General features: G+C 42.0%; 1 protein-coding gene across 1 annotated transcript in view; it reads left to right on the top strand.

Moving 5' to 3' along the window:
- The window catches only part of VASH2 (vasohibin 2), a 93,515-nt gene extending 66,674 nt beyond the window's left edge, over window positions 1–26,841 (top strand). Inside the window, exons 6-8 of the mRNA XM_063443847.1 lie at window positions 6,018–6,399; window positions 8,128–8,240; window positions 24,745–26,841. Of these exons, the coding sequence (XP_063299917.1) occupies window positions 6,018–6,399; window positions 8,128–8,240; window positions 24,745–24,817 (568 nt within the window). The 3' untranslated portion in view covers window positions 24,818–26,841. The remainder of the gene's footprint in view (window positions 1–6,017; window positions 6,400–8,127; window positions 8,241–24,744) is intronic.
- The last annotated feature ends 373 nt before the right edge of the window (window positions 26,842–27,214 follow it).

The raw sequence follows: 27,214 nt of genomic DNA, 5'->3' as shown, positions 1-27,214 counted from the left end.
CTTGTTTGTAACAGATTTTCCTCCACTGTGTCCTCCCCTCCTTCAGTCCAGGTTGAGGGTCAGGAGGAATATGAAATCAAATCCATTCTTGATTCTCGTATTTCTCGGGGGAAGTTGCAATATCTTGTTGACTGGAAGGGGTATGGGCCTGAAGAAAGGTCTTGGGTGGTCCGTGAAAATGTGCATGCCCCTCGTCTCCTTCAGGCATTTCATGCTCGTTTTCCGTCTCGCCCCGGTTCCTTCCGCCCGGTGGGCGTTTCTGAGAAGGGGGGTACTGTCATGTTTCCTATGGTGTCTACCTCAGAGGAGGCTAGACACCTAGACGTCCGTCCTCAAAAGGGGGCTGGCACGCCCGATCTTGTCAGTCTCCCCGGCCGTTTACACGCCGGCTGCGATAGCTCCGCCTCCTTTTATGACGCGGTGCTCATTAGCCAACGTCAATCACGTCCCGACCCGCCAGAAACCGCGAATCAGGACTTGTTTGGGGCGGGGCCAACAACTAAAGAGCCAAGGTATAAATGAGTGTTATTTGTAATGATTCATTGCCCTGTCGTGGTTCTAGCTAGTCTGGTCACTCAGTGCTCTTATTTCTATTGTCTTTTGTTTTTTGATTCGGCTTTGTATTTTCGACCCTGCTTACCTCTCTTATCCTTTTGACTCGGCTTGTCTCTCGCTTACCTGCTCTCTCGTTCCCTTGACCTCTGCTTGTCTCTGACCATTCTTTGCCTACTCCTTACGTTAGTCCGGCCATTCTAAAGTCCGGTATACATACCTATCTCCTGTTTGCATTCTGCGTGTTGGATCCCTGTCACGATCCTGACAAAAGTGAACCTTTAATGGAAAAAATGACTTGCCTTAAATCACTTCCATATACACTGAATACGCCATATATCACATGGTACATGGTGTATTCAATGTAAAATATAAAGATTTACTCACTTCTCTTCCATTCCAGCGCCAGGTTTGTGGGTGTTACTCTAATTGTAACACCACCCCCTGGCTGTCCTCCACTTTGCCTGCCCTCCGCCTCTGTTCTTCTTTGATTTTCCCTGTTTGGGATGCACCCCAGCATGCCGGGGTTGGAACGAAGTGGCGTGACATCACTCCGCTCCTACACTCCCTAGCCAGCGCAAAAAGCATCGGCTAGGGAGTTTCCATAGCAATCGCTGCGCACACCAAAGCATTGACTGACAGCTTGGAGAAAAATATATTTTTTAATTGGTCTTTCACCTAATCTATACTTTTGCTAACAAAACTGCTAGCACAATGTATACATCAAATCTTATGCTCAATGTAACAAGCATAAGTTGTTTGAGGCACGACAAGTGCCCTTTAAAATGCAGATAAGTTTGTGTAGTATATTGAGTGTTCTAGAAGGTTGAGAATTTTCCTGTTCGAGTCTGTCTGGATTATTTTTGAAGAAATCTGATCCATTGATGGAACAGATCCAATGAGTGCGTAAAACGTTAATGTAAGATTTTGCATGGAATGACTTATTCCAATGAACATCTGGCAGGAGTCCTTATATTGCCTGGTACATTGTTATCGTGTGAGATGGCATTGGAGGTAAAGGGTGGAAGGAGATTACAGGCTTCACGTTTTACTAATAGCTGGGTATTTAAGACAAGCTAAACATATATATTGTATAGCTGAGATTGATCATGGAACAATTGCTACAAATAAATGCATTTAGTAAACTCGTCATCGTACGTAACCCCCAATCAATCAAATATCAAATCATTTTACGGGGGTTCAATTTTTACAGTCACTAGATGCATAAGGCATGAAGCGATTCCTAATTCTCTCAGTATTCAACTCTTGCATCTGCAGAAGGGTAAGAAACACTGCGGTACACAGATGGTTAAAGGAACACTATAGCATTAGGAATACAAATATGTATTCCTAACGCTATAGAGCCCTAGTCACTGTTTAGGTGACTAGGGCCCCATTCCACGGAAAATAAATAGTTAATTAACCATTTATTTGCTTACCTTAATCCAGTTCCTGGCGCATCCAAACCCGCCCATAGGAAAGCATTACTCAATGCTTTCCTATGGGGATCTTCTTTGACGCTGGACTCCGTGAGGACGTTCAGCGTCCAATATGTGTGATTTACTTTGTGTAAATCGCGGAGGCGGCCTCTAGTGGCTGTAAGGGAGACAGCCACTAGAGGCTGGATTAACTGCAGTATAAACATAGCAGATTCAGAGAAACTGCTATCTTTTCAGCTACAGGGTTAAAACTAGGGGGACCTGGCATCCAGACAACTTCATTGAGCTGAAGTGGTCTGGGTGCCTGTAGTGGTCCTTTAAAGCAACACTATAGTGCTAGGAATACAAAGCTGTATTTCTAACACTATAGGGTTCCTCTGTCCCCATGCCCCCCACGACTATCAAAGGGTTAAAAAAACAGTTTTCACTTACCTTATTTGAGCGCCTAGGTCCCTCAGCACTGGCTTTTTCTCTTACACCTTCCACCTTCTTCCATCTTCCGCCAAAATTCATCGCAACCTGACGTGCATATGAGGCTGAGTGCCATACTCACCTTAGGCCTTCCCCATAGGAAAGCATTGAATCTGCTTTCTTATGGAGAATTTAGAAGACAATGGAAGTCCTCGTGCTTATTATTCTCGCCCTCTTTCTGCATTACCCCTTCACGTTCTTTTAATTGCAGGCTTCTACTCCTCTAGAATCTTCACGACGGCCACTAGAGGCGCTTCTCCTGCTAATCTCCATTTCATTGGAAGAGCGTAGCACTGGCCGCATCAGTGAGTTTTGTCACCACTGCTCCTTCATAAAGAGCATTGGATCGGATGTTTCTATTTCTAACGCTATATTGTTCCTTTTAAGTGACATCATCACCTACTGAAATCCATCAACTATTAATAGAATCTAGAACAAAACTCAAGTATTTTATATATATATAAAGAGTGCTTTCTAAACATGTTTACGATAAAATACTCTTTTTCAGATAATGCGCAGCATGTGTCATTAGAATGTGCACCCATTGATCTTTAATGAAAGGGAGACAATTTATTGATACGATGACTAAATCAGAAATAGAATTTTTTTTTACGTTTATTAAGCAAGCCATTTTTTTTTTAACTTCTAAGCTAAAATTAGAAGCATGAATGAGTTATAAAAAAAATATATATATTTTTCTCAATAATAACCAGGTGTATACAACAGTATTCTCAATATTCTACTCTTTATCTTCTACCAATTAATGAGCATCTAAACCCAAGTGAAAAGTGCATGTTGGGAATCTAGAGGGTGGACAGCAAGATCAAATTGGAGCCTCTCGCACATGTCTGTGATCTCACAATGTTTACAAGGCATAAACAAGGGGAACTCGGCTTCTATAGGTGCCAGTGGGTTATTTTCAGGGGAGAAGCTCACTGTTAGTTAATTCTATTCCTTTGTAACGTCTTTGCTTTGTCCCTGAAAGTAAATATAAATATTTTGAAGTTCATGCTTCCACGTTGAATACACAGATCCTGTTTGAGTCCTCTGCATATCCTTGTAAAAAATATCATCGCCCAAATAACCGTGACCTGTCGATACGCTCAGTAATTCTAACAGCTTCACGCTGGCATGCACCTTCATGATGGCCGACTGCTTCTGTCAATTCAGTGGGTGTTACTGTTTGCTCAGTAAACAATGACCGTGCCTGTAAATATCCTTTACACTGTAACTTTTCTTAAACGGCAATTGGAATACAAATATAATAGATACTTGAAATAGAAGTCCATCGCTATTTCACTGAGCTTAACTGTTTGAATAGTCTGTTTCTTCTTGGGGAAGGTCAGTTGTTTATTGCTATAATCGTCTGATTTAAAGAAACACTCTACTCATAATATCTACAGCTTGCTGCAGTGGTTATGGTCCCAGGAGTGCCCTAGCGCCCTCCAAGTGTAATTTATCAAACCGTTTTAGAATGGCTTGACAGCTTACCTTGGTTTGATGACCTATATCGGTCCTTGTAGTAGATAATGAATAGTTCCACTGAGTTAAGCAGGGCCACACTCATTAGCTGAAAGCATCCGCTGAACGCTATTTGCCAATGAGTTCGGTTCTGATAGTTTGGTCCAATTATTGGCCATGATGAAGCTGAATAAAGCCACCCAGCCAGTGGCGGAACTACTATGGTCACAGGGGTCGCAGCTGCGACCAAGCCAGTCACTCAAGGGGGCCCGGCCGCCCTGCTGACGCCTGCAATTGTGGCCCGCTGAGAGAAGATCTGTGACAGAGGGCCATCTAGGGCACCCCCGAATCGCCGCATGGACAGTGAGGCAGAGTAGGCACCTGAGGATAGTTCCTTTCTCCGGCCTCGCGCGCCCTCTCTGATGCCAGGAGCCAGAATATGACGTCATTCCGGCCCGGCATACTAAACAGCGCGCAGGAAAAGAAAGAAACTGTCACAGTAGAGCTCAATAGAGAGGACCCAGACCAGCTTTCCCAAAGGTATGGAGGCTGGATGGGCCTCAAAAAAGTAAAATTAATTTGTGAGAGTGAGCAAGAATGTGTGAGTGTGTGTGTGTCAGTGAGCATATGAGTGGCTGTTAGTGTGTATGGGTGTCTGTTAGTGTGTCTCTATGTCTGTCTGTATGTGTGTCTGTGAGTGTGTGTCTGTCTGTAAGTGTGTCTGTCAGCCTATGTGTGGCTGTTAGTGTGTATCTGTCAGTTAGTGTCTGTGTCTGTCAGTGAGTGTGTGTGTCTGTCAGTTTGTGTGTGTGTCTGTCAGTGAGTATCTGTCAGTGTGTGTTTGTCCCACACGTGGGTGGGAGAGACACATGGAGGGGCTGGGGGAGACACACGGAGGGGTTGTGGGGTGGCAAAGACAGGTGGGAGAGACACATGAAGGGACTGGGGGGGAGAAATGAGACATGTAGAGGAATTTGGTGGGAATGAGACATGTAGAGAAGCTGGCAGGGGAAATGAGACAGTGGAGGGACAGGCGGGTGGGGAGAATGAGACATATGGAGTGGCGGGAGGGGGGGGGCTGAGACACAGGCAATTTTGCACCGGAGCCCGGTGGTTTCTAGTTACGCCTCTGCACACAGCTGAAACAGACCAGATGTGGTGCAGGTGTCCATGGACCCAGGTAAAAGAGTTTGACAAATTCCACTGGGACAGTGCTTACTTATTGTGCTCGGAGTGTTTTTTTTTTGTTTTTTTTTTTAACACATTCATAGTTATTTTATAATTCACAAGAAAATTTTACTTTTAAGACCTAAATAGCTGATTGGAGCTTGGCTGTTGGAGAGCGTTTCCTGTTTAGATATTTTGACTTAAAACATGGATTACCCAGGTGATTTCCTAATAATTCAAGGTTTAGTAAATATCCCCCTTGATTGTCTGCTGCTAAAAAAACTAAATCTCTCTTGCTACACAGTACTTTGAATTTGGGTAACTTCTAGATACAAATATCCTATCTTTCTATGGGTGTCCCCCAAAGGCAAATGTAATATGTTGGTATGTGAGTGCCACCTAGTGGTGAAAGCGAAAATTGTAAGAATGCTACAGACAGAGAAACTTTGGATTTTTGTAGCACAGTGCCACCTAGAGTCAAATGTACAGAAGTATAAGACGTATTAAATTGTAGGGTATCACCAATTTTGAGATGACAGTCTCTCTATATTTACAAGTTACTGTCTTGCTTAATCCCCATCAGTATATTGTAGCAAATCTGGTACCCTAAACTTAGCAGTGGGTAAAAAGATTTTAAATCTTGCTGTAGACTCCTCTATTTTGCAAGATAAAATAATAAATATATGTTTATTCATAACAAGAGGAATTGTGTAGAATAGGCAACAGAATTACAGATGTTATGCAAAAAAATCTCAATAGCAATTCAATCTCCAGTTTTGTCCTGGAATTTTCAATTATTTTGCCAATTCTACACAATTCGTATTTGAGAAATCTTCCACCAAAAGAGGATGCTTTGAGGTATAATTTGTCATTTATCCTCGGGTTTTATGGTTTTTGCAGTTATTCTCCTTAACACAGCTTTTAAAGATATTTGACCAATGGACAGCATGCAGTGGAGCGGTTTCCCATCAGCTTTAAAACCCAGTTCTCAGGAAGCTACTTCCACCATGTTGTGCTGGGAATTCACTGTAACGGACGCTATGGCACGTTGGGCATGAGCAGAAGACCTGACCTCATGGACAAGCCAATGACCTTTCGGACATTAAGTGAGCTCATCTTTGACTTTGAAGATTCTTATAAAAAATATTCACATTCTGTGAAAAAGGTTAAAATAGGCTTGTACGTGCCACACGACCCCCACACCTTCCAGCCAATTGAGTGGAGATACTTAGTAATCAATATGGGAAAGATGGTGCGTGCGGACATTAAGAAAGAGCTGGAGAAACATGCCAGGGACATGAGAATGAAGGTATGTGCCTCTTCGAAGTCTGCGTAAACTTCATGTGTCATTATAATACATAATTTTTTGTTGTAGAACAGGGGTGCCCAAAACGTAGATCCCCAGATGGCTTAAAACTACAGCTTCCATGATGCTTTGTCATTCTAAAAGAATTCTAAAGTCATGCAAAGCATCCTGGTAGTTGTAGTTCAAAACCATCTGGGTTGTAGAGGATGTATGATTAAATAAAAGGGTTTGATGAATTAACCGAGCGTAAAGACTGCCTATATCACATGTTGATATATTTTCTATATTTGTAGTTTTGAGATTTAATGGTAGACCTAAAGCATCCAGCCATGAAGCTTATGCTAATGATAAAAATCCATCTGATCATGGAGTGCATATTAATTCGTATTCACCCCATCTACGTCCTGATTTCTGACACAGTTACGTAATGAGTTTTAACAATGTAATGATATAGTCAATGCCAGACAATAAGGAATGAGCCAGGTGTTTGCTGGGAATCTCCCCTCACCTTATAAAGACAATTAAATGTCAATGCTAAACTCTTTGAAATGGCTTTCAGAACTTTCATTATGTGTTCTGCTATGCTGAATAGTTTATTATCCATTTTTAGAATGTTAGATTGTGATGTTAAATGACACCCTAAATGCTAAATATAAACTGTAAACGTTACAATATGTGAAAAGTAATGCAGCAATGTGGATTATCTTTCTATAAAATGTAACCTCTACCAATGCTTTCGATGGCTGGATAAATGGATAGATGTAGTGTATCTCTTATTTATTTTCGTGTGTGCTTTGTTCTCATGAGACATGGCAACCCATGCAAATTAAATGATGGTTTGTGTAGCTGAAACAATGCAGTGGGGTATAGAGTTTCACCCTTGGCTATGGGCTTGCTAACTTGTGTAAAACCCAGACCTTAAAATCAGGGGAAGACAGTGTGAGGTTGCCCATGTCCACTGGTGTTTGATTGAGTTTCTGATTAGACCGTCTATTTATAACACCATACCTCGAAATCTTGGTTGATCAATGACCTGGGGATCAGCACTTCCATTATCCTATGAGTTATAAGGATGAGAAGGAGGGGGTTCCAAGTAACGTTGGTAGTGTTGGCAATATAATGTGAGGATTACCTTGACATATTGGAGCCCTTGGGCCAAATTGGGATAGCACTTTGGTAACATTTGTGAAGATATGTTGGGCAAGGCCAGGCATTTGTTAGTACATTTCCTACTGAGTTTTTTCGGTTGTTACCACTTCGCAGTCCTCCCCCCTCATTGTCTAACAAGCTGTTTGTAAAATACTAGTTTATTTGTTATTGATTTATGGTGGATGTGGCTGTTATATGTGAGTTTGATCATTGAATTGCTCTTAACCAGATCAAGCCTTGATTCTGTGCTCTAATTGTATCATCCGAAGCACAGATGACATCTCTGTATTAACACATCTAGGTGACTAGTTAACAGAGGAACTGCTGTGTTTCTTACTTGCTTTGAGTGCTATAAGTGTGAGCAATAAAATGACTGCTTTGGTTTCATCCAGATATTGTTAATTTCCCATAATGCTCACCTACATATTTTGATGTCTGCTAGAATGCCAAAGCTTAGCCATTACGCAGTAAATAGCACTGTCACGTTCCTGGCACCGATAGGGTAATAGGGACTTGTCACTTGCTGTGTCTTCTGATAATGCCAGTATAGTCATTTCAGTCCATTTCCTCCTGTTTTTACAGATCCTAAAGTCGTCTAGTGCCCAGTCTCCTGTGAAAGAACGGCGAGGGAAATCCGTGTCTCCTCCTAGGATGGGAACCAGCCCTCAGAGACGCGTTTGCAGAAGAGATAAATCGTAAGTATTTTATTGAGGTTTGATTATATGGTGTATAAATACGATAAGAAGCAAACACTCCATTGTAACTAAACGTAACTAATGTGGAAGAGAAGAGTGTTAAGAAAACCCTGCGATAACCCTAAAGACAGAATACCCATAACCCTAATAACCTAATAACTAAGTACTGCCTAACTATGGCTCAACAAGTTTATTAAAATCAAGGGCTAGTGACATTAATGGACAAAGTTTGGGCTGAGGGAGAACCTGGCCTCGGCATTGGAGTGTAAGGTAAGTTTTAGCAGTTGGATTTATTTATTTTTAGTTCGGGGTGGGGGAAGAGGGGATGTGTGGACCAGCAGGGCAAGGGTTAGTTTAGTAAAAAACAGTATTATATGAAAACACTGACATTTTCGTTCTTCTATTTTTGGCCAAAGATAGAAGACTCTTTTTAGACACTTTGATAAATGACCCCCCAGTGTTTTCCTTGCTGAGCTGTATGAACCTCTGCTACAGGGGAACAGGTGGGGGAAAAAAGAGAATGGCATTTTAGGCTCTTCAGGGAAGACAGGGATTGGAACATAGCTTTAAATTTGTTTCATGTTCTGCTATATTGTGCTTACAAACACAGGTGTACTGTAAGTCTCAATTTGAGTAGATTTGACAAGGAGGGTGCAAATTTTAGTTTTAAAAAAAAATGTTTTACCCTTATCTTTACTCCATAATTCCTAGTTTAGTGAATAACCCTAAATGTTTAATAAAATGTAAAATCTAGCAAAGGATTTAACTTATGGTCGCATCGTTCCCTTTAAATATTGGATGAGAAAGTACCTTTCCATACATTGTTGGAGATCAGCACGTAATCTTATAAATCTATTGTTCTAACTTTTATTAAAGGCCTGGGCATATTAATATATACATAGCACCGACCAGGCCTCCGGACATATTAATATATACATAGCATTAACCAGGCCCCCGGACAGTATATTAATATATACATAGTACCGACCAGGCCCTCAGACAGTAAATTAATATATACATAGTACTGACCCGGCCCCCGTACAGTATATTAATATATACATAGTACCGACCAGGCCCCCGGACAGTATATTAATATATACGTAGTACTGACCAGGTCCCCGGACAGTATATTAATATATACATAGTACCGACCAGGCCCTCAGACAGTAAATTAATATATACATAGTACTGACCCGGCCCCCGTACAGTATATTAATATATACATAGTACCGACCAGGCCCCCGGACAGTATATTAATATATACATAGTACTGACCAGGTCCCCGGACAGTATATTAATATATACATAGTACTGACCAGGTCCCCGGACAGTATATTAATATATACATAGTACCGACCAGGCCCCCGGACAGTATATTAATATATACATAGTACCGACCAGGCCCCCGGACAGTATATTAATATATACATAGTACCGACCAGGCCCCCGGACAGTATATTAATATATACATAGTACCGACCAGGCCCCCGGACAGTATATTAATATATACATAGTACCGACCAGGCCCTCAGACAGTATATTAATATATACATAGTACTGACCAGGCCCTCAGACAGTATATTAATATATACATAGTACCGACCAAGCCCCCGGACAGTATATTAATATATACATAGTACCGACCAGGCCCTCAGACAGTAAATTAATATATACATAGTACTGACCAGGCCCCCGGACAGTATATTAATATATACATAGTACCGACCAGGCCCTCAGACAGTAAATTAATATATACATAGTACTGACCCGGCCCCCGTACAGTATATTAATATATACATAGTACCGACCAGGCCCCCGGACAGTATATTAATATATACATAGTACTGACCAGGTCCCCAAACAGTATCTTAATATATACATAGTACCGACCAGGCCCCCGGACAGTATATTAATATATACATAGTACCGACCAGGCCCCCGGACAGTATATTAATATATACATAGTACCGACCAGGCCCCCGGACAGTATATTAATATATACATAGTACCGACCAGGCCCCCGGACAGTATATTAATATATACATAGTACCGACCAGGCCCCCGGACAGTATATTAATATATACATAGTACCGACCAGGCCCTCAGACAGTATATTAATATATACATAGTACTGACCAGGCCCCTGGACAGTATATTAATATATATACAGTACCGACCAGGTCCCCGGACAGTATATTAACATATACATAGTACTGACCCGGCCCCCGGACAGTATATTAATATATACATAGCACCGACCAGGCCCCCGGACAGTATATTAATATATACATAGTACTGACCCGGCCCCTGTACAGTATATTAATATATACATAGTACCGACCAGGCCCCCGGACAGTATATTAATATATACATAGTACCGACCAGGCCCCCGGACAGTATATTAATATATATACAGTACCGACCAGGCCCCCGGACAGTATATTAATATATACATAGTACTGACCCGGCCCCCGTACAGTATATTAATATATACATAGTACTGACCAGGCCCCCGGACAGTATATTAATATATACTAGAAAAAAATAAAGGAAATAGGAGGTGGAAAGAATCCACCACCAATAACCAAGAGGGGTTACAGGAGGTATTCAAAAGGGGCCTAACCCCAAATATAATAATCAGGAAAAAAGAAGTGGAAAGAGAAAATCCCCTAGCATATAGCTAGTGGGAAATCAATACCACTGGGCAAATACCTCCTAGGTATATTGTCACATAAACTCGGGTAAATAAACCTTTATTAGAAAAAATATATATATATAATTAAACACCAGAATATTGTGTAAAACAGATGAAAACTAACACCTAATAAAAAGCTTGGGCAGAGCCTCGAGGTCACCTTAAATATATTAAATACAGTGGGAGCACATAGGATAGTAGCGTTTAGAATATAATTAGAAGTAGTCACTGAATGGCGTCCCTTAAGGTGTATAATACAAATATATATATAGGTGACCAAAAAAATGAGGTCTCAAAAATAGAACCTGAAGGGAAAAATATACATAGATGGCAGTGGTGATAGTTTCAGAGGTGGATAAGGCAATGAATCACAGGGCTAGGTGTTGGTAAACTTAAACCTAGGCAGGCAAAGTAGAGGCTAGCCTATAGTGTAACATTCACTCCAATATGGAGTTGAAAGTAATGAGGAAACCAATTCCCTTGTAATTAATAACTGGAACCAATAAAGGAGTGAAAAAAGGTAGCACTGCGTCAAATGGATGCCAGAACCTGAATCACCCTAAAATAAACTATCTAAATAAAGCCATAGCTAACTGCTGCTTCAAGGCAGCCTGTCCAAATCCCTCCAGACTAAAGAAATAGGACGCATGAATAGCGTCCAAACAGCCCAAGCAAGAAAGTAAAAAATAATAAACGGAGTAAAGTTCGTGAAAAATCATAGCGTCGGCTAAATACAGCTCGACGCGCGTTTCGGCGTGTTAAAAACGCCTTTGTCAAGAGCAATTGGCAAATACAAACTAGCCCGATTAAAAAGGGGAACTAAGCACACCCCTCTTTGGGAAACCCGCCAATGAGATTGCGGGGAATCCGGAGATTGACAGGTCGAGCCTCCGGTGGTTAGACCAATCGTGAGCGGTGGGCGTGGTTAGTATCGCGTCCGTACTAGCGTGGAATAAGTACGGAACGAGAAGAGGGACATGCTGCAAAGCTGCGAGGTTACAGAGAACATTGTGTGACAATGTAATAAGTCAGAACGAAGTACTGACAAAAGTAACAGATAATAAGTTATTAAATGAAACACTTGCATTGACGAGTAGTCTGTTTTGAAAGGAAGTAATCAAATACAGTAGGGGGGAGCCAAAATGCAAGTGTAACTTAGAGAGACCCAGAGAATAAACCATAATGGGTCTTAAAAGTGAAATACATACCAAGCAGTCAGCAGACCCAATTGGAAATGATAGTGGGAAACCAGTTTGTTTGAAATTGCAAAAATAAATAAAGGAATCTTACCATATAATGTGTACTAAGAGTGATCACAAGAGTAAATATTAGGCCAATAGAAGAGACAGAAATTGTTTAAACATTACAGTAAAGTGCATAAAAGAGATTGTAGACAGCGTCTAAAGGTCAAATGTAGGGGGAGAAGGAGAAACCTTCATTTAAACCTTTTGGGTTTAGTGTATTTAGTTTATAGATCCATCTACATTCTGTTTGACGTAAACTTTTGTCAAAGTCACCGCGTCTTTGTTCCCGTCTGACAAGTTCCAGACCGCAAAAACGGATATCTTTGGACGACCCACCATGCTGTTCCTTGAGATGTCTTGAAATGGGAGTATCAAGGCGATTTTTGGGGGATCTAACCAGGGGCATATTAGCCGCGAGGCAAACAAGGCATTTGCCTTGGGCGGCATTTTCCAGGGGGCGGTAAAAAAAGCCGCCCCCCAAATGCCCAAGGCAAATGTCTTGTTAGCCTTGCGGCTAACAGACATGCTGGGCTGCTGCTGGGCGGTCAGGCGGCGCTGCTGGGCGGGCGGCGAGGGAGCACTTCCTTTGAGCTGTCTGCTCAGCTCCCTCGCGCGCCGCACAGTGAGGGTGGGAGCCGGAATATGACGTCATATTCCGGCTCCCCCTCCCAGCCTCACTGTGCGGCGCGCGAGGGAGCTGAGCAGACAGCTCAAAGGAAGTGCTCCCTCGCCGCCCGCCCAGCAGCGCCGCCCGACCGCCCAGCAGCCACTGGACCACCAGGGAAAAAAGAAGGCCCCCCCCCCAGCATTCCCAAAGGTAAGGAGGCTGGGGGGGGGGTTAAAGTAAAAAAAAAAGCCACTGGACCACCAGGGAAAAAAGAAGCCCCCCCCCCCAGCATTCCCAAAGGTAAGGAGGCTGGGGGGGTTAAAGTAAAAAAAAAAAAAGCCACTGGACCACCAGGGAAAAAAGAAGCCCCCCCCCCCCCAGCATTCCCAAAGGTAAGGAGGCTGGGGGGGTTAAAGTAAAAAAAAAAAAGCCACTGGACCACCAGGGAAAAAAGAAGCCCCCCCCCCAGCATTCCCAAAGGTAAGGAGGCTGGGGGGGTTAAAGTAAAAAAAAAAAAACACTGGACCACCAGGGAAAAAAGAAGCCCCCCCCCCCAGCATTCCCAAAGATAAAAAAAAAGCCACTGGACCACCAGGGAAAAAAAGAAGCCCCCCCCCAGCATTCCCAAAGGTAAGGAGGCTGGGGGGGGGGGGTTAAAGTAAAAAAAAAAGCCACTGGACCACCAGGGAAAAAAGAAGGCCCCCCCCCCAGCATTCCCAAAGGTAAGGAGGCTGGGGGGGGTTAAAGTAAAAAAAAAAAAAGCCACTGGACCACCAGGGAAAAAAGAAGCCCCCCCCCCCCCCCCAGCATTCCCAAAGGTAAGGAGGCTGGGGGGGGTTAAAGTAAAAAAAAAAGCCACTGGACCACCAGGGAAAAAAGAAGCCCCCCCCCCCCCCCAGCATTCCCAAAGGTAAGGAGGCTGGGGGGGTTAAAGTAAAAAAAAAAAGCCACTGGACCACCAGGGAAAAAAGAAGCCCCCCCCCCAGCATTCCCAAAGGTAAGGAGGCTGGGGGGGGGTTAAAGTAAAAAAAAAAGCCACTGGACCACCAGGGAAAAAAGAAGGCCCCCCCCCCCCAGCATTCCCAAAGGTAAGGAGGCTGGGGGGGGTTAAAGTAAAAAAAAAAAGCCACTGGACCACCAGGGAAAAAATAAGCCCCCCCCCCAGCATTCCCAAAGGTAAGGAGGCTGGGGGGGTTAAAGTAAAAAAAAAAAAGCCACTGGACCACCAGGGAAAAAAGAAGCCCCCCCCCCAGCATTCCCAAAGGTAAGGAGGCTGGGGGGGTTAAAGTAAAAAAAAAAAAGCCACTGGACCACCAGGGAAAAAAGAAGCCCCCCCCCCCCAGCATTCCCAAAGGTAAGGAGGCTGGGGGGGGGTTAAAGTAAAAAAAAAAGCCACTGGACCACCAGGGAAAAAAGAAGCCCCCCCCCCCCCAGCATTCCCAAAGGTAAGGAGGCTGGGGGGGGTTAAAGTAAAAAAAAAAAAAGCCACTGGACCACCAGGGAAAAAAGAAGCCCCCCCCCCCAGCATTCCCAAAGGTAAGGAGGCTGGGGGGGGGGTTAAAGTAAAAAAAAAAGCCACTGGACCACCAGGGAAAAAAGAAGCCCCCCCCCCAGCATTCCCAAAGGTAAGGAGGCTGGGGGGGGTTAAAGTAAAAAAAAAAAGCCACTGGACCACCAGGGAAAAAAGAAGCCCCCCCCAGCATTCCCAAAGGTAAGGAGGCTGGGGGGGTTAAAGTAAAAAAAAAAAAGCCACTGGACCACCAGGGAAAAAAGAAGCCCCCCCCCCCAGCATTCCCAAAGGTAAGGAGGCTGGGGGGGTTAAAGTAAAAAAAAAAGCCACTGGACCACCAGGGAAAAAAGAAGGCGCCCCCCCCCCCAGCATTCCCAAAGGTAAGGAGGCTGGGGGGGGGGGTTAAAGTAAAAAAAAAAAAGCCACTGGACCACCAGGGAAAAAAGAAGCCCCCCCCCCCCCCAGCATTCCCAAAGGTAAGGAGGCTGGGGGGGGGTTAAAGTAAAAAAAAAAGCCACTGGACCACCAGGGAAAAAAGAAGCCCCCCCCCAGCATTCCCAAAGGTAAGGAGGCTGGGGGAGTTAAAGTAAAAAAAAAAGCCACTGGACCACCAGGGAAAAAAGAAGCCCCCCCCCCCCAGCATTCCCAAAGGTAAGGAGGCTGGGGGGGTTAAAGTAAAAAAAAAAGCCACTGGACCACCAGGGAAAAAAGAAGCCCCCCCCCCCAGCATTCCCAAAGGTAAGGAGGCTGGGGGGGTTAAAGTAAAAAAAAAAAAAGCAACCTCACCACCAGGGAAAAAAGAAGGCCCCCCCCCCCCAGCATTCCCAAAGGTAAGGAGGCTGGGGGGGGGTTAAAGTAAAAAAAAAAGCCACTGGACCACCAGGGAAAAAAGAAGCCCCCCCCCAGCATTCCCAAAGGTAAGGAGGCTGGGGGGGTTAAAGTAAAAAAAAAAAAGTGTTAATGTGAGTGTCTGTTAGTGAGTGTGAGTGTGTGTGTCTGTTAGTGAGTGTGTGTGTGTGTCTGTTAGTGAGTGTGTGTGTGTCTGTTAGTGAGTGTGTGTGTCTGTTAGTGAGTGTGTGTGTCTGTTAGTGAGTGTGTGTGTCTGTTAGTGAGTGTGTGTGTGTCTGCTAGTGAGTGAGTGTGTCTGTTAGTGAGTGAGTGTGTGTGTCTGTTAGTGAGTGAGTGTGTGTCTGTTAGTGAGTGAGTGTGTGTCTGTTAGTGAGTGTGTGTGTGTCTGTTAGTGAGTGAGTGTGTGTCTGTTAGTGAGTGAGTGTGTGTCTGTTAGTGAGTGTGTGTGTGTCTGTTAGTGAGTGTGTGTGTGTCTGTTAGTGAGTGAGTGTGTGTCTGTTAGTGAGTGAGTGTGTGTCTGTTAGTGTGGGTGTCTGTCTGTTAGTGTGTGTGTCTGTTAGTGTGTTTGCCTGTGAGTGTGTGTGTGTGTGTGTGTCTGATTGTGTGTGTCTGTTAGTGTGTGTGTTTGCCTGTGAGTGTGTGTGTGTGTTAGTGAGTGTGTGTGTCTGCTAGTTTGTGTCTGCTAGTGAGTGAGTGTGTGTCTGTTAGTGTGTGTCTGTTAGTGTGTGTCTGTTAGTGAGTGTGAGTTTGTCTGTTACTGAGTGTGAGTTTGTCTGTTACTGAGTGTGAGTTTGTCTATTAGTGTGTGTGTATCTGTCAGTGAATGTGTGTGTGTGTGTGTTTAGAATGCGGGGCGGGGTAAAGGTTGGGTGGGGGTGGCGCGTGGGGGGGGAGGGGGAGTTTTGTTCTACCAGGATACACCACTGGATCTAACGTGCTCTTTAATACGTTCCTTAAAGGGCCTGAATGTTTTTCCAACATACATTAACTTGCAACTACAGGTAAGTAGATGTACCACCCCTGTAGAGTTGCAGTTAAAGAACTGGGAAATTTTGAAGGATTGTTTACCTTCACTGTCGCTTACTGATTTGGAGTCCCAGAGAATATACCTACATGCAACACACCTGCCGCAGGTGAAAGAGCCCGTGGGGATACTGCGTCCAAGCCAGGTGATAGCGCGAGGTTGTTTAATAGAAAAGTGACTGGGTACCAATAAATCGCGGAGATTCTTACCCCGCCGGGCCGTAATGGTGACATGTGGACCTAGGACTTTATTAAGGTGAGTATCTTTCAAGAGTATCGGCCAGAATTTTTGAATAGAGTGTTTCACTTCATCCCAGCCAGTATCGAATGTGCCAATCATCCTAATGGTTTTATTGTTACTTTGGAATGAAGTTGGGGAGTCTGCCAGAAGGTCAGATCTGTCAGATGACAACGCTCTAGAGTAGGCTCTCTTGAACCTTGTCTCAGAACCTTGGCTTTAATTTGAAAATCTTTAATGTCAGTACAGTTTCGTCGTAGTCTGAGATATTGGCCAGTAGGAATACCCTGTTTAAGAGGTCTAGGGTGAAAGCTGTCCCATCTGAGGAGGGAATTTGTTGCAGAGGGTTTCCTGAATAAAGTGGTTCTGAGACAGCCGTCTTGAGAAACTGAAATTGTGAGGTCCAGAAAGTTTAGAGAGGATCCACCAAATTCAGCGGTGAACCTGAGGTTATCATTATTCAAATTCAGGAGTGTCACGAACCTGTCAAAATCATCCTTATTGCCTTGCCACACTAGTATGACGTCATCTATATATCTGTACCAAAAAAGAATGTTGGACAGAAAAGGTGACAGTTGGGTGGATAGCTTGATATTCTCCTCCCACCACCCTAAATGGAGATTCGCGTACGAAGGTGCACAAGCTGTACCCATTGCTGTACCTTGTATTTGGTGGTAGTATTTATTGTGGAATAAAAAATAGTTATGGGAGAGGATGAAATTTAACAGTTTAAGAGTGAAGGTAGTGTGTGCCTGTAATTTAGGTCCTCTTTGGTCCAAGTAGTGTTTCACATGCTCAATGCCTCTCTGATGTGGAATAGAGGAATATAATGCCTCAACGTCAAGGCTGCACAAATTGGCTGTCGGGTCGAATTTAAGGTTTGAAAGAAGAGATAGGGCCTGTTTGGTGTCTCTGATATAGGAGGGTAGGAGTTCAACAAAAGGTCTGAGGATCTTGTCGATATACAGACTACCATTTTGGGTTAAGTTGTCAACTCCTGACACTATCGGACGACCGGGAGGGTCTTCAAGACATTTATGAATCTTGGGCAAGCAGTAGAAGGTTGCTATCCTCGGGTGACGATTCAGAATAAAGTGATACTCTTCGTCGGATAGCAACCCTCCACTGCGGCCATCGTCCAAAATAGCTTTGTAGCTGGAGAAGAAAGTGTCGGTCGGGTTAGAGGGTAGGATTGTGTAGGTACTTGTGTCTTTAAGTATATTCAGAACCATACGTTCATATTTAACCGTATCCATAACTACAACATTACCTCCCTTATCAGCCTGTTTGATAATGATTTTATCGTTGTCCCTTAGTGCTTTTAGAGAAGTTTGTTCACTTCTAGATAGATTGTCACTAGGGAATGAGCGAAAGAGTTTACAGTCAATGCCGTCTATCTCACTATTGACAGCTTCAAGAAAAAGATCAATATTTCTGAATGCTGCAAAATTAGGAGTAAAACGGCTCTTAGGTTTAAAATTAGTTTGGACTAATGGTGGTTGAGTGTCACTCTCGTCAAGAAGGGAAATAAGGGTATTCAGACAGTCAATATCCATATTGGAAAGTCCTAGAGAGCGTGCCCTCTTTTCCTTATTTAACTCGTGAAACTTGTGTAGTGCCAATTTGCGTACAACAAGGTGTAAATCTTTAATCCAAGTGAATCTATCAAAAGATGGGGTAGGTACAAAAGAGAGTCCTTTTCCCAAGATATCAAGATGGGAGTTGTCTAGTTGGCAGGAAGAAAGGTTTACAACTTGTAATTTAGGGATGTACGTGGCTACTGTATCAGAGTTAGATGTTAGTAACGTCTCCCCCTCCTCTTTTCTCGTCCCCTGTTACTGGATTGGAGGCGTGTCTGATAGTTTGGGAGGACCTCCTGCTGGCTCACTTCTAAACAATCCACGCCTTTCTTTAGGATACTACGGGGGTTAGTAGCGTTAGATGGAACTGACGTTAAAGTTTGTGAATCTAAAGATACGGTATTAGGCTCGGTATCTGATGAGTCGTATTCAGATGTCAGATAGTTCTCAGAATTCTGTCTTATGCGACGAGTTGGAAAGTTGTATATGTTACCAGTTTTATAGTCTCTAGAGTCCCTGATAAATTTCTGGTGTTTGCGAAATTTAATTGACTCTTGATAACAATCAAGATTAAATTTAAGTTTACTCTCAAGGGTTGGGAAGTTTGGTTCAGTATTGAACTGTGTGAGTTTCTCAATCTCCTCCCCCAGTTTAGTATTGGTGGTCTCCAATTTAGTTTTTTCAAAAGAGCAGATAATCTCCATAAACCTCATAGAGCACGTACCGGCAGACAGTTCCCATTCCTTCAGAAACTCGGGATTGTCGGTATAGGCTGTAGGGGTGTTTCTGACTCTTAGGCCTCTAGGTATCATATCCTTTTTAATATAGTTTTCTAGGGAGGAAACTTCCCAACATGTTCTAATCTGTTGTTTGTACAGTTTTGTTACTGTATTAAAGGATTGATTAATGACAGGTGAGTTAGGATTGCGGTCTAGATTGTCATTCGAGAAGACGTTCTTGGCATCTTTGCACCAAGTAGTGAAGTCCTGTCTATTGGCTAAAAAGCCGGCCATAGTATTAAAGTGTGATCGGTAACCCAGGTACTAAAACCTTAAATATCAACTAGAAAAAAAGAAAGGAAATAGGAGGTGGAAAGAATCCACCACCAATAACCAAGAGGGGTTACAGGAGGTATTCAAAAGGGGCCCAAATATAATAAATATCTAACCCCAAATATAATAATCAGGAAAAAAGAAGTGGAAAGAGAAAATCCCCTAGCATATAGCTAGTGGGAAATCAATACCACTGGGCAAATACCTCCTAGGTATATTGTCACATAAACTCGGGTAAATAAACCTTTATTAGAAAAAAAATATATATACCGTATATATAATTAAACACCAGAATATTGTGTAAAACAGATGAAAACTAACACCTAATAAAAAGCTTGGGCAGAGCCTCGAGGTCACCTTAAATATATTAAATACAGTGGGAGCACATAGGATAGTAGCGTTTAGAATATAATTAGAATATAATTAGAAGTAGTCACTGAATGGCGTCCCTTAAGGTGTATAATACAAATATATATATAGGTGACCAAAAAAATGAGGTCTCAAAAATAGAACCTGAAGGGAAAAATATACATAGATGGCAGTGGTGATAGTTTCAGAGGTGGATAAGGCAATAAATCACAGGGCTAGGTGTTGGTAAACTTAAACCTAGGCAGGCAAAGTAGAGGCTAGCCTATAGTGTAACATTCACTCCAATATGGAGTTGAAAGTAATGAGGAAACCAATTCCCTTGTAATTAATAACTGGAACCAATAAAGGAGTGAAAAAAGGTAGCACTGCGTCAAATGGATGCCAGAACCTGAATCACCCTAAAATAAACTATCTAAATAAAGCCATAGCTAACTGCTGCTTCAAGGCAGCCTGTCCAAATCCCTCCAGACTAAAGAAATAGGACGCATGAATAGCGTCCAAACAGCCCAAGCAAGAAAGTAAAAAATAATAAACGGAGTTTAATAACTTATTATCTGTTACTTTTGTCAGTACTTCGTTCTGACTTATTACATTGTCACACAATGTTCTCTGTAACCTCGCAGCTTTGCAGCATGTCCCTCTTCTCGTTCCGTACTTATTCCACGCTAGTACGGACGCGATACTAACCACGCCCACCGCTCACGATTGGTCTAACCACCAGAGGCTCGACCTGTCAATCTCCGGATTCCCCGCAATCTCATTGGCGGGTTTCCCAAAGAGGGGTGGGCTTAGTTCCCCTTTTTAATCGGGCTAGTTTGTATTTGCCAATTGCTCTTGACAAAGGCGTTTTTAACACGCCGAAACGCGCGTCGAGCTGTATTTAGCCGACGCTATGATTTTTCACGAACTTTACTCCGTTTATTATTTTTTACTTTCTTGCTTGGGCTGTTTGGACGCAATTCATGCGTCCTATTTCTTTAGTCTGGAGGGATTTGGACAGGCTGCCTTGAAGCAGCAGTTAGCTATGGCTTTATTTAGATAGTTTATTTTAGGGTGATTCAGGTTCTGGCATCCATTTGACGCAGTGCTACCTTTTTTCACTCCTTTATTGGTTCCAGTTATTAATTACAAGGGAATTGGTTTCCTCATTACTTTCAACTCCATATTGGAGTGAATGTTACACTATAGGCTAGCCTCTACTTTGCCTGCCTAGGTTTCAGTTTACCAACACCTAGCCCTGTGATTCATTGCCTTATCCACCTCTGAAACTATCACCACTGCCATCTATGTATATTTTTCCCTTCAGGTTCTATTTTTGAGACCTCATTTTTTTGGTCACCTATATATATATATTTGTATTATACACCTTAAGGGACGCCATTCAGTGACTACTTCTAATTATATTCTAATTATATTCTAAACGCTACTATCCTATGTGCTCCCACTGTATTTAATATATTTAAGGTGACCTCGAGGCTCTGCCCAAGCTTTTTATTAGGTGTTAGTTTTCATCTGTTTTACACAATATTCTGGTGTTTAATTATATATATATATTTTTTCTAATAAAGGTTCATTTACCCGAGTTTATGTGACAATATACCTAGGAGGTATTTGCCCAGTGGTATTGATTTCCCACTAGCTATATGCTAGGGGATTTTCTCTTTCCACTTATTTTTTCCTGTATATTAATATATACACAGTACCGACCAGACCCCCGGACAGTATATTAATATAGTATAGTAACATAGTACCGACCAGGGAGGCAGCACACCTATTAAAAGGGGAATCCCTCCAACCCCCAAGAGAACTAGAACAAGTCAAACAACCATATACAGGTAGCGGCAAGAAAAATACTCCAAATACAACAGTATATAATATTAAGAGTAATAAAAGCAATAGGAGCGATAAAAAGAGTCCACAATAATACTTGAAAGAATAATAAATACTAAATGGTACGGCACAGTCTCAAAGGTGGCAATAGATCTTCTAGTCCTGGTATGGGACTTTCTTGGTAGCTTCCCTTAATAGCAGTATATGAAAAGGAATCAAAAACAGAGGCAAACCAATAGTGCAATATGGTAATACGTGGTAGGACAAACAACACTTAGATAAGATGTCAACTCACATATGGTAGAGCTATAACCAGCTCTAGGTAAAACAGCATGCAGTGGTATACAATCCCCACTTGCAGGATATTCCTCTGCTTTTGTTACACAGTAAAATGATTGTAAATCACAACTGGATAACGATGAGATAGATCATATGGAATGACAAAAAAGCAGCCAATAGTGCTATCTATATAGATAGATAAGTGTCAATAAGGTAAATAAAAATATACTTACAATAGAGTGAGCAGACTAACCGCAGACTATACCTAGGTGGTATAATCCCCACCAAGGATTTCTTTGGTTGGTTGTCCACAGTAGGTGATTGGTCCAGATGTCAGTTTTTATGCTGTTTTTATGCTGTTTTCCTCACATAGTACTTGGTGGACATTACATCAGGTCAGATGTTTTTGTAGTTGGCCACCAGGTTTGCACACATGTCCCACTCCTCTTTGCAGCGTCTCTCCAAGTCATTAAGGTTTGGAGGCTGACGTATGGCAACTTGAACCTACAGCTCCCTCCACAGATTTTCTATGGGATTAAGGTCTGATGACTGGCTTGGCCACTCCAGGACCTTAATGTGCTTCTTCTTGAGTCACTCCTTTGTTGCCTTGGATGTGTGTTTTGGGTCATTGTCATTCTGGAATACCCTTCCACGACCCATTTTCAATGCCCTGGCTGAGAGAAGGGGGTTCTCACCCAAGAATTGACAGTACATGGCCCCGTCCATCGTCCCTTTGATGCGGTGCAGTTGTCCTGTCCCCTTAGCAGAAAAACAACCCCAAAGCATAATGTTTCCACCTCTATGTTTGACGGTGGGAATGGTGTTCTTGGGGTCATAGGCAGCATTCCTCCTCTTCCAAACACGACAAGCTGAGTTGATGCCAAAGAGCTCGATTTTGGTCTCATCTGAACACTTTCACCCAGTTCTCCTCTGTATCATTCAGATGTTCATGGGCAAACTTCATATGGGCCGGTACATGTGCTTTCTTGAGCAGGGGGACCTTGCGGGTGCTGCAGGATTTCAGTCCTTCACGGCGTAGTGTGTTACCAATTGTTTACTTGGTGACTATGGTCCCAGCTGCCTTGAGATCGTTAACAAGATCCTCCCGTGTAGTTCTGGGCTGATTCCTCACCGTTCTCATGATCATAAAAAATCCACGAGGTGAGATCTTGCATGGAGCACCAGACCGAGGCAGACTGACCGTTATTTTGTGTTTCTTGCATTTGCGAATAATCGCACCAACTGTTGTCACCTTCTCACCAAGCTGCTTGGCAATTGTCTTGTAGCCCATTCCAGCCTTGAGTAGGTCTACAATCTTGTCCCTGACATCCTTGGACAGCTCTTTGGTCTTGGCCATGGTGAAGTTTCTGTGGACAGGTTTCATTTATACAGGTAACAAGCTGAGATAAGGAGCACTCCCTTTAAGAGAGTGCTCCTAATCTCAGCTTGTTACCTGTATAAAAGACACCTGGGAGCCAGAAATCTTGCTGATTGATGGGGGATCAAATACTTATTTTACTCATTGACATGCAAATCAATTTATAATTTTTTGACATGCGTTTTCTGGATTTATTTTTGTTATTCTGTCTCTCACTGTTAAAATACACCTACCATTAAAATTATAGACTGATCATTCTTTGTCAGTGGGCAAACGTTCAAAATCAGAAGGGGATCAAATACTTTTTTCCCTCACTGTAGTACTTATTACACATTTCACACTTACAACTTTAGAACAAGTTAGCCATGTTTGACCATTTTGCTTTCAAATCTGATATTCACTTTTAATTTCCAGCAATTCACATTGTAGTGAATTCTAGTGGTTACAAATAATAGAATCAAATCCCATGAATAAACTCTCTATAGATAAACCTATTAGTGAATTGTTTAATTCTCAGATCCATCTGGCTGCCGAAGTGCTAATAACTGACGTAAGGCTGACATAATGTTACATTTAAACTTGACTGTCGTAACACGCAGCTACACTCCCCTTCCTGTGATACTTGTGGGGGAACCTAATCTGATCTATTGAGCCTGGTCTAATTATTTTCTTTTGTAAATAATACCCGTTGTTAAGCATTAGCCAAGATCCAAAAATAGAAAAAACACATCATGTTTCTAAATATATTCTAAATTCAATGGAGCAGCTGATGGGATTTTAATACGAGCTGGTATTTTAAGCATGAATTCACGCTGGACGCCAATCGTAGTGTTTCCATTGAGCACATTGGTAATTATAGTATTTAGCACACTTAGAATGTCAGTCCTCTCCATTCACCTCTCATCCAGAAATATCTAAAGAGCGTGAATTAACATTAGGCTCCCACAGTCATTTGTGATCACACAGGATTCTATTTTGAAACAGAGCATCAGTGTTCCGTTTTACCCAGGGTCACTAGGATCATGCACACCCTCCCCAGCCCACTGACATCAGCTGTCTGCCATTCTTGTTGACATATGCATATTCTATTAGGCTGTTACGTGTCCCTTTGTAATTGCGACTGTAATTCATTGAAAGGAATAGAATGCATTTTTATTTCTAAACAAGAAACCTTTTCTCTGATTTCTCAGTAGAGAAATGCAAGGGACATAATGGAAGATACAAAATCACCTTTGAACCAGAATTTTATTGCATCCAAAATAGATAAAATAGTCATTATTGATTGTGGGATTGCTCTTTACGTCACCTAGAGCCTATATCTAGATGAGGTCAATTTAGAAAGGATTCTCTAATTAGCACCATCGCAGGCAAGGTTCGAGGTCAACTTTTAATAAGGAAAAAAGAAACGTTTAAGTGTTTTTCTGTTCGATGCATATTTTAATGCGATGCGTGTCATTTAAATGTAATTATTTTTATGTGATGCATGTCATTTAAATGTAATCAATATTGTTATGACTTCTGGAATAAGCAGTTTTTTTTAAAAAAATAATCTCATTCAGTATGTTTTAGTGTCTGGCAATATTGTACAAATGTAAAGCACATTGTAAAACTGTAAACATGAAATATGACATACTGGTATAAAATGACACAGGGCTAATCTTTCTACAGGCTATTAAATAATGCCTTTTTATATAAAGAGATTACAATAGTGCTTTTGTTTGTAATGTATTGTATAGCTTCCTTGTTATAACTGTTGTCTTGTGTAATCTCGAAGAGTTTTGTAAAAACAATCTACACTACAAATGATGTATTCTGTGATGTAACAGCAACGTACATTTTGTCTTTTTCAGCCCTGCGAGGTTAGACAAGAAACCAGCGGACCTCAGCACTCTGAATGACGTTGGCTATCAAATTCGGATTTGATACAACATGAAGCGAAGCCGAATTCCCTGGTGCTTCCCATTGCACTTTATCCAGTCACCTTTTTTTTTTATTTTCTAGAGATCTGTGACTATTTATTATGACATTTTATTTATGCTTTTAATTAAGAGTTTGCATTTTACACTTTTTTACTATTAACGCCTATCAGCTTTGGGAAGATCTGAGCATCCTGTGTCCTGGCTGGGATATTTTAGGACAAGCCAGTTGTCTTCTGGCTTTTAATTTTTGTTTTTTTTTGCAGTTATTGGACAAATTCAGTGAAATCCAAACCTCGCTCCTTTAAAAACTTTCCTTGTTGTGTATTTTAGCCATTTTCTGAACCAGAAGGGCTGCTGTGTGACTCGAGGCAAGAGGTTTTTATGTAATCTACAGCGTCGGGGATTAAAAAGTGCAAAATAGAAATCTGAATCATCGTGTTGTCAGCTGGAGAATGCGGGATTTAATACCGTATCACATGGCTATCCAACAGTACATTAGATCTGGCTGCCAGGGGTGTTTTTCTGGTGTAGTTGGCTTATGCAATTGCTAGTAGTGGCATAAAAAAATCATTTTGGAGGGCGACAAACCCCATCATTATAACCGAGACCTCGCCTGTTCACACACCTTTCTCTAAGAATGATGACCTCTTCTTTGGTGATCTAGCAGTAAGAGTGTGGATATCCATGCAACAGGCTGACAGATCTCTTTCAGTGTTCTATAACGGATTTGACACTTTGTAACACCTGAATCAGTGTATCTTGTATAGTACATCATAACCCGGCTCTTTTTTCCTCAATCAGTCACTTCTCTCAAACAGCAGAGGAGCACTGGCAGAGATCTGTGCCGGCTTAAACAGATTTCTTTGTCTTATGTGGCAGCTGCACAGGGCTCTCTTACTTGCTACGGCCAAATATATGCAAATTGTTGCACCCCAGCATCTGTGTACTATTGCACTTGTGAACAGGCTATTGGAGTATCATGGATTCCATAGGAACCGGAATGCCACCTGGGAACTGTGTCTATCATCAGGCTGGGATAGCACTATGTCAGTTGTCAGAGGTCAAGACTAGTCGTCTGAAAGTGAAATATTGACATTTAAGGCCCAGCCTGCTAAAGGCAGCACATGACTATAAAAGATGTTTAGCCTGTTATCAGCAGCTCGTTACCCAGCTTCCCCCACCGGCTTAGTGCTTCCTATATATCATGCAAGAGTGATCACTGTGTCCTGATTATAGCTTGGTTAATCTAATGATACATTATACTATTTTGATTACTGAACACCGATTATTTCTACCTGGGATCTCTGAGAGTGAATGCCATCTTGACAATGTCCTGCGTTATAATGACTTATTAGCATTCGTCCTGCATAAAATGACCAGTCTATTTTAACCTTCATTTATAGTGTATGCTAGCCAAGAGGTATCAAAATGTATAGATTTTCACATAATAAAACGTATCATTTATATTCATTGTTTCTGAAAATCTATACATTTTTAGTCCTCCCTTTAATGTAAGTTACAGCAATAGTTGGGAGGAAAACTATTGTTTCTTTAACCCCGAGTCCCAGAACATTGGAGGGCTCATCTCTCGGCCACTTACTTGAGATCCCTGGTTATGTCTAAATCAGGAGACCCTAATGGACTTAATGACTCACATAGTTATCTAGAAATTCAAGAGCATCACAAACACATTATGTAAAAACATTGCATAGTTGGGATAAAATAATGACTTATATAAACTCTGTTTCTACTATTCAGACAGTCATGTTATTGGGTTAGGCTGTAACTCACAACACCCTCAGCCATTTACTGTGGACAGTATATGCTGCTCATCAGCCTGAATAACATTTGGCATTGCAGCCATTGTGGACACGTTTCAAATGAATTATTGTGTGTGTGTGTGTGTGTGTGTGTGTGTTGTTCTCAGTTCCTGCATCAATATTACTGGGTGTTATGAGATTTTCCCATTTAGCAACTATTTGTAAGTGTGAGTGAAGCACTAATTCTGTTAATGCCACGTTTTGAAGGGCCAGAATATCTTTCTCTATTCACTTTGCTATTCACAGCATTTTACAATTTTTTTTATTTTTTTTGGTAACACAATGCAATTGGCTGCCCTGTTTATTTTACAAATTAAAAACATTTAGAGCTGACAATGAGAGGATCAATAATGACTGCCAGTGTAAGTGTTAAGAATCCTAGTTACTAATCGGGGTACGTAACAAAAACATGGACAGATTTACACTCAGTGATTTGTAGGCTGAGCATGTCCCCCAAGACACCATGCAGAAAAATATACATGCATGATTTCCTGTATATCTACTAAATTGTTGAAAGAAAAAAAAAAACTTCAAATTCCCAATTTTAAGTTGCAATATAAAGAATATAAATATGTTTACTT

Source organism: Pelobates fuscus, chromosome 2 (genome assembly GCF_036172605.1).
Source record: "Pelobates fuscus isolate aPelFus1 chromosome 2, aPelFus1.pri, whole genome shotgun sequence".
Taxonomy (NCBI): domain Eukaryota; kingdom Metazoa; phylum Chordata; class Amphibia; order Anura; family Pelobatidae; genus Pelobates; species Pelobates fuscus.
Note: the sequence above shows the minus strand (reverse complement) of the source record. Positions and strands in the feature narration are given on the sequence as shown.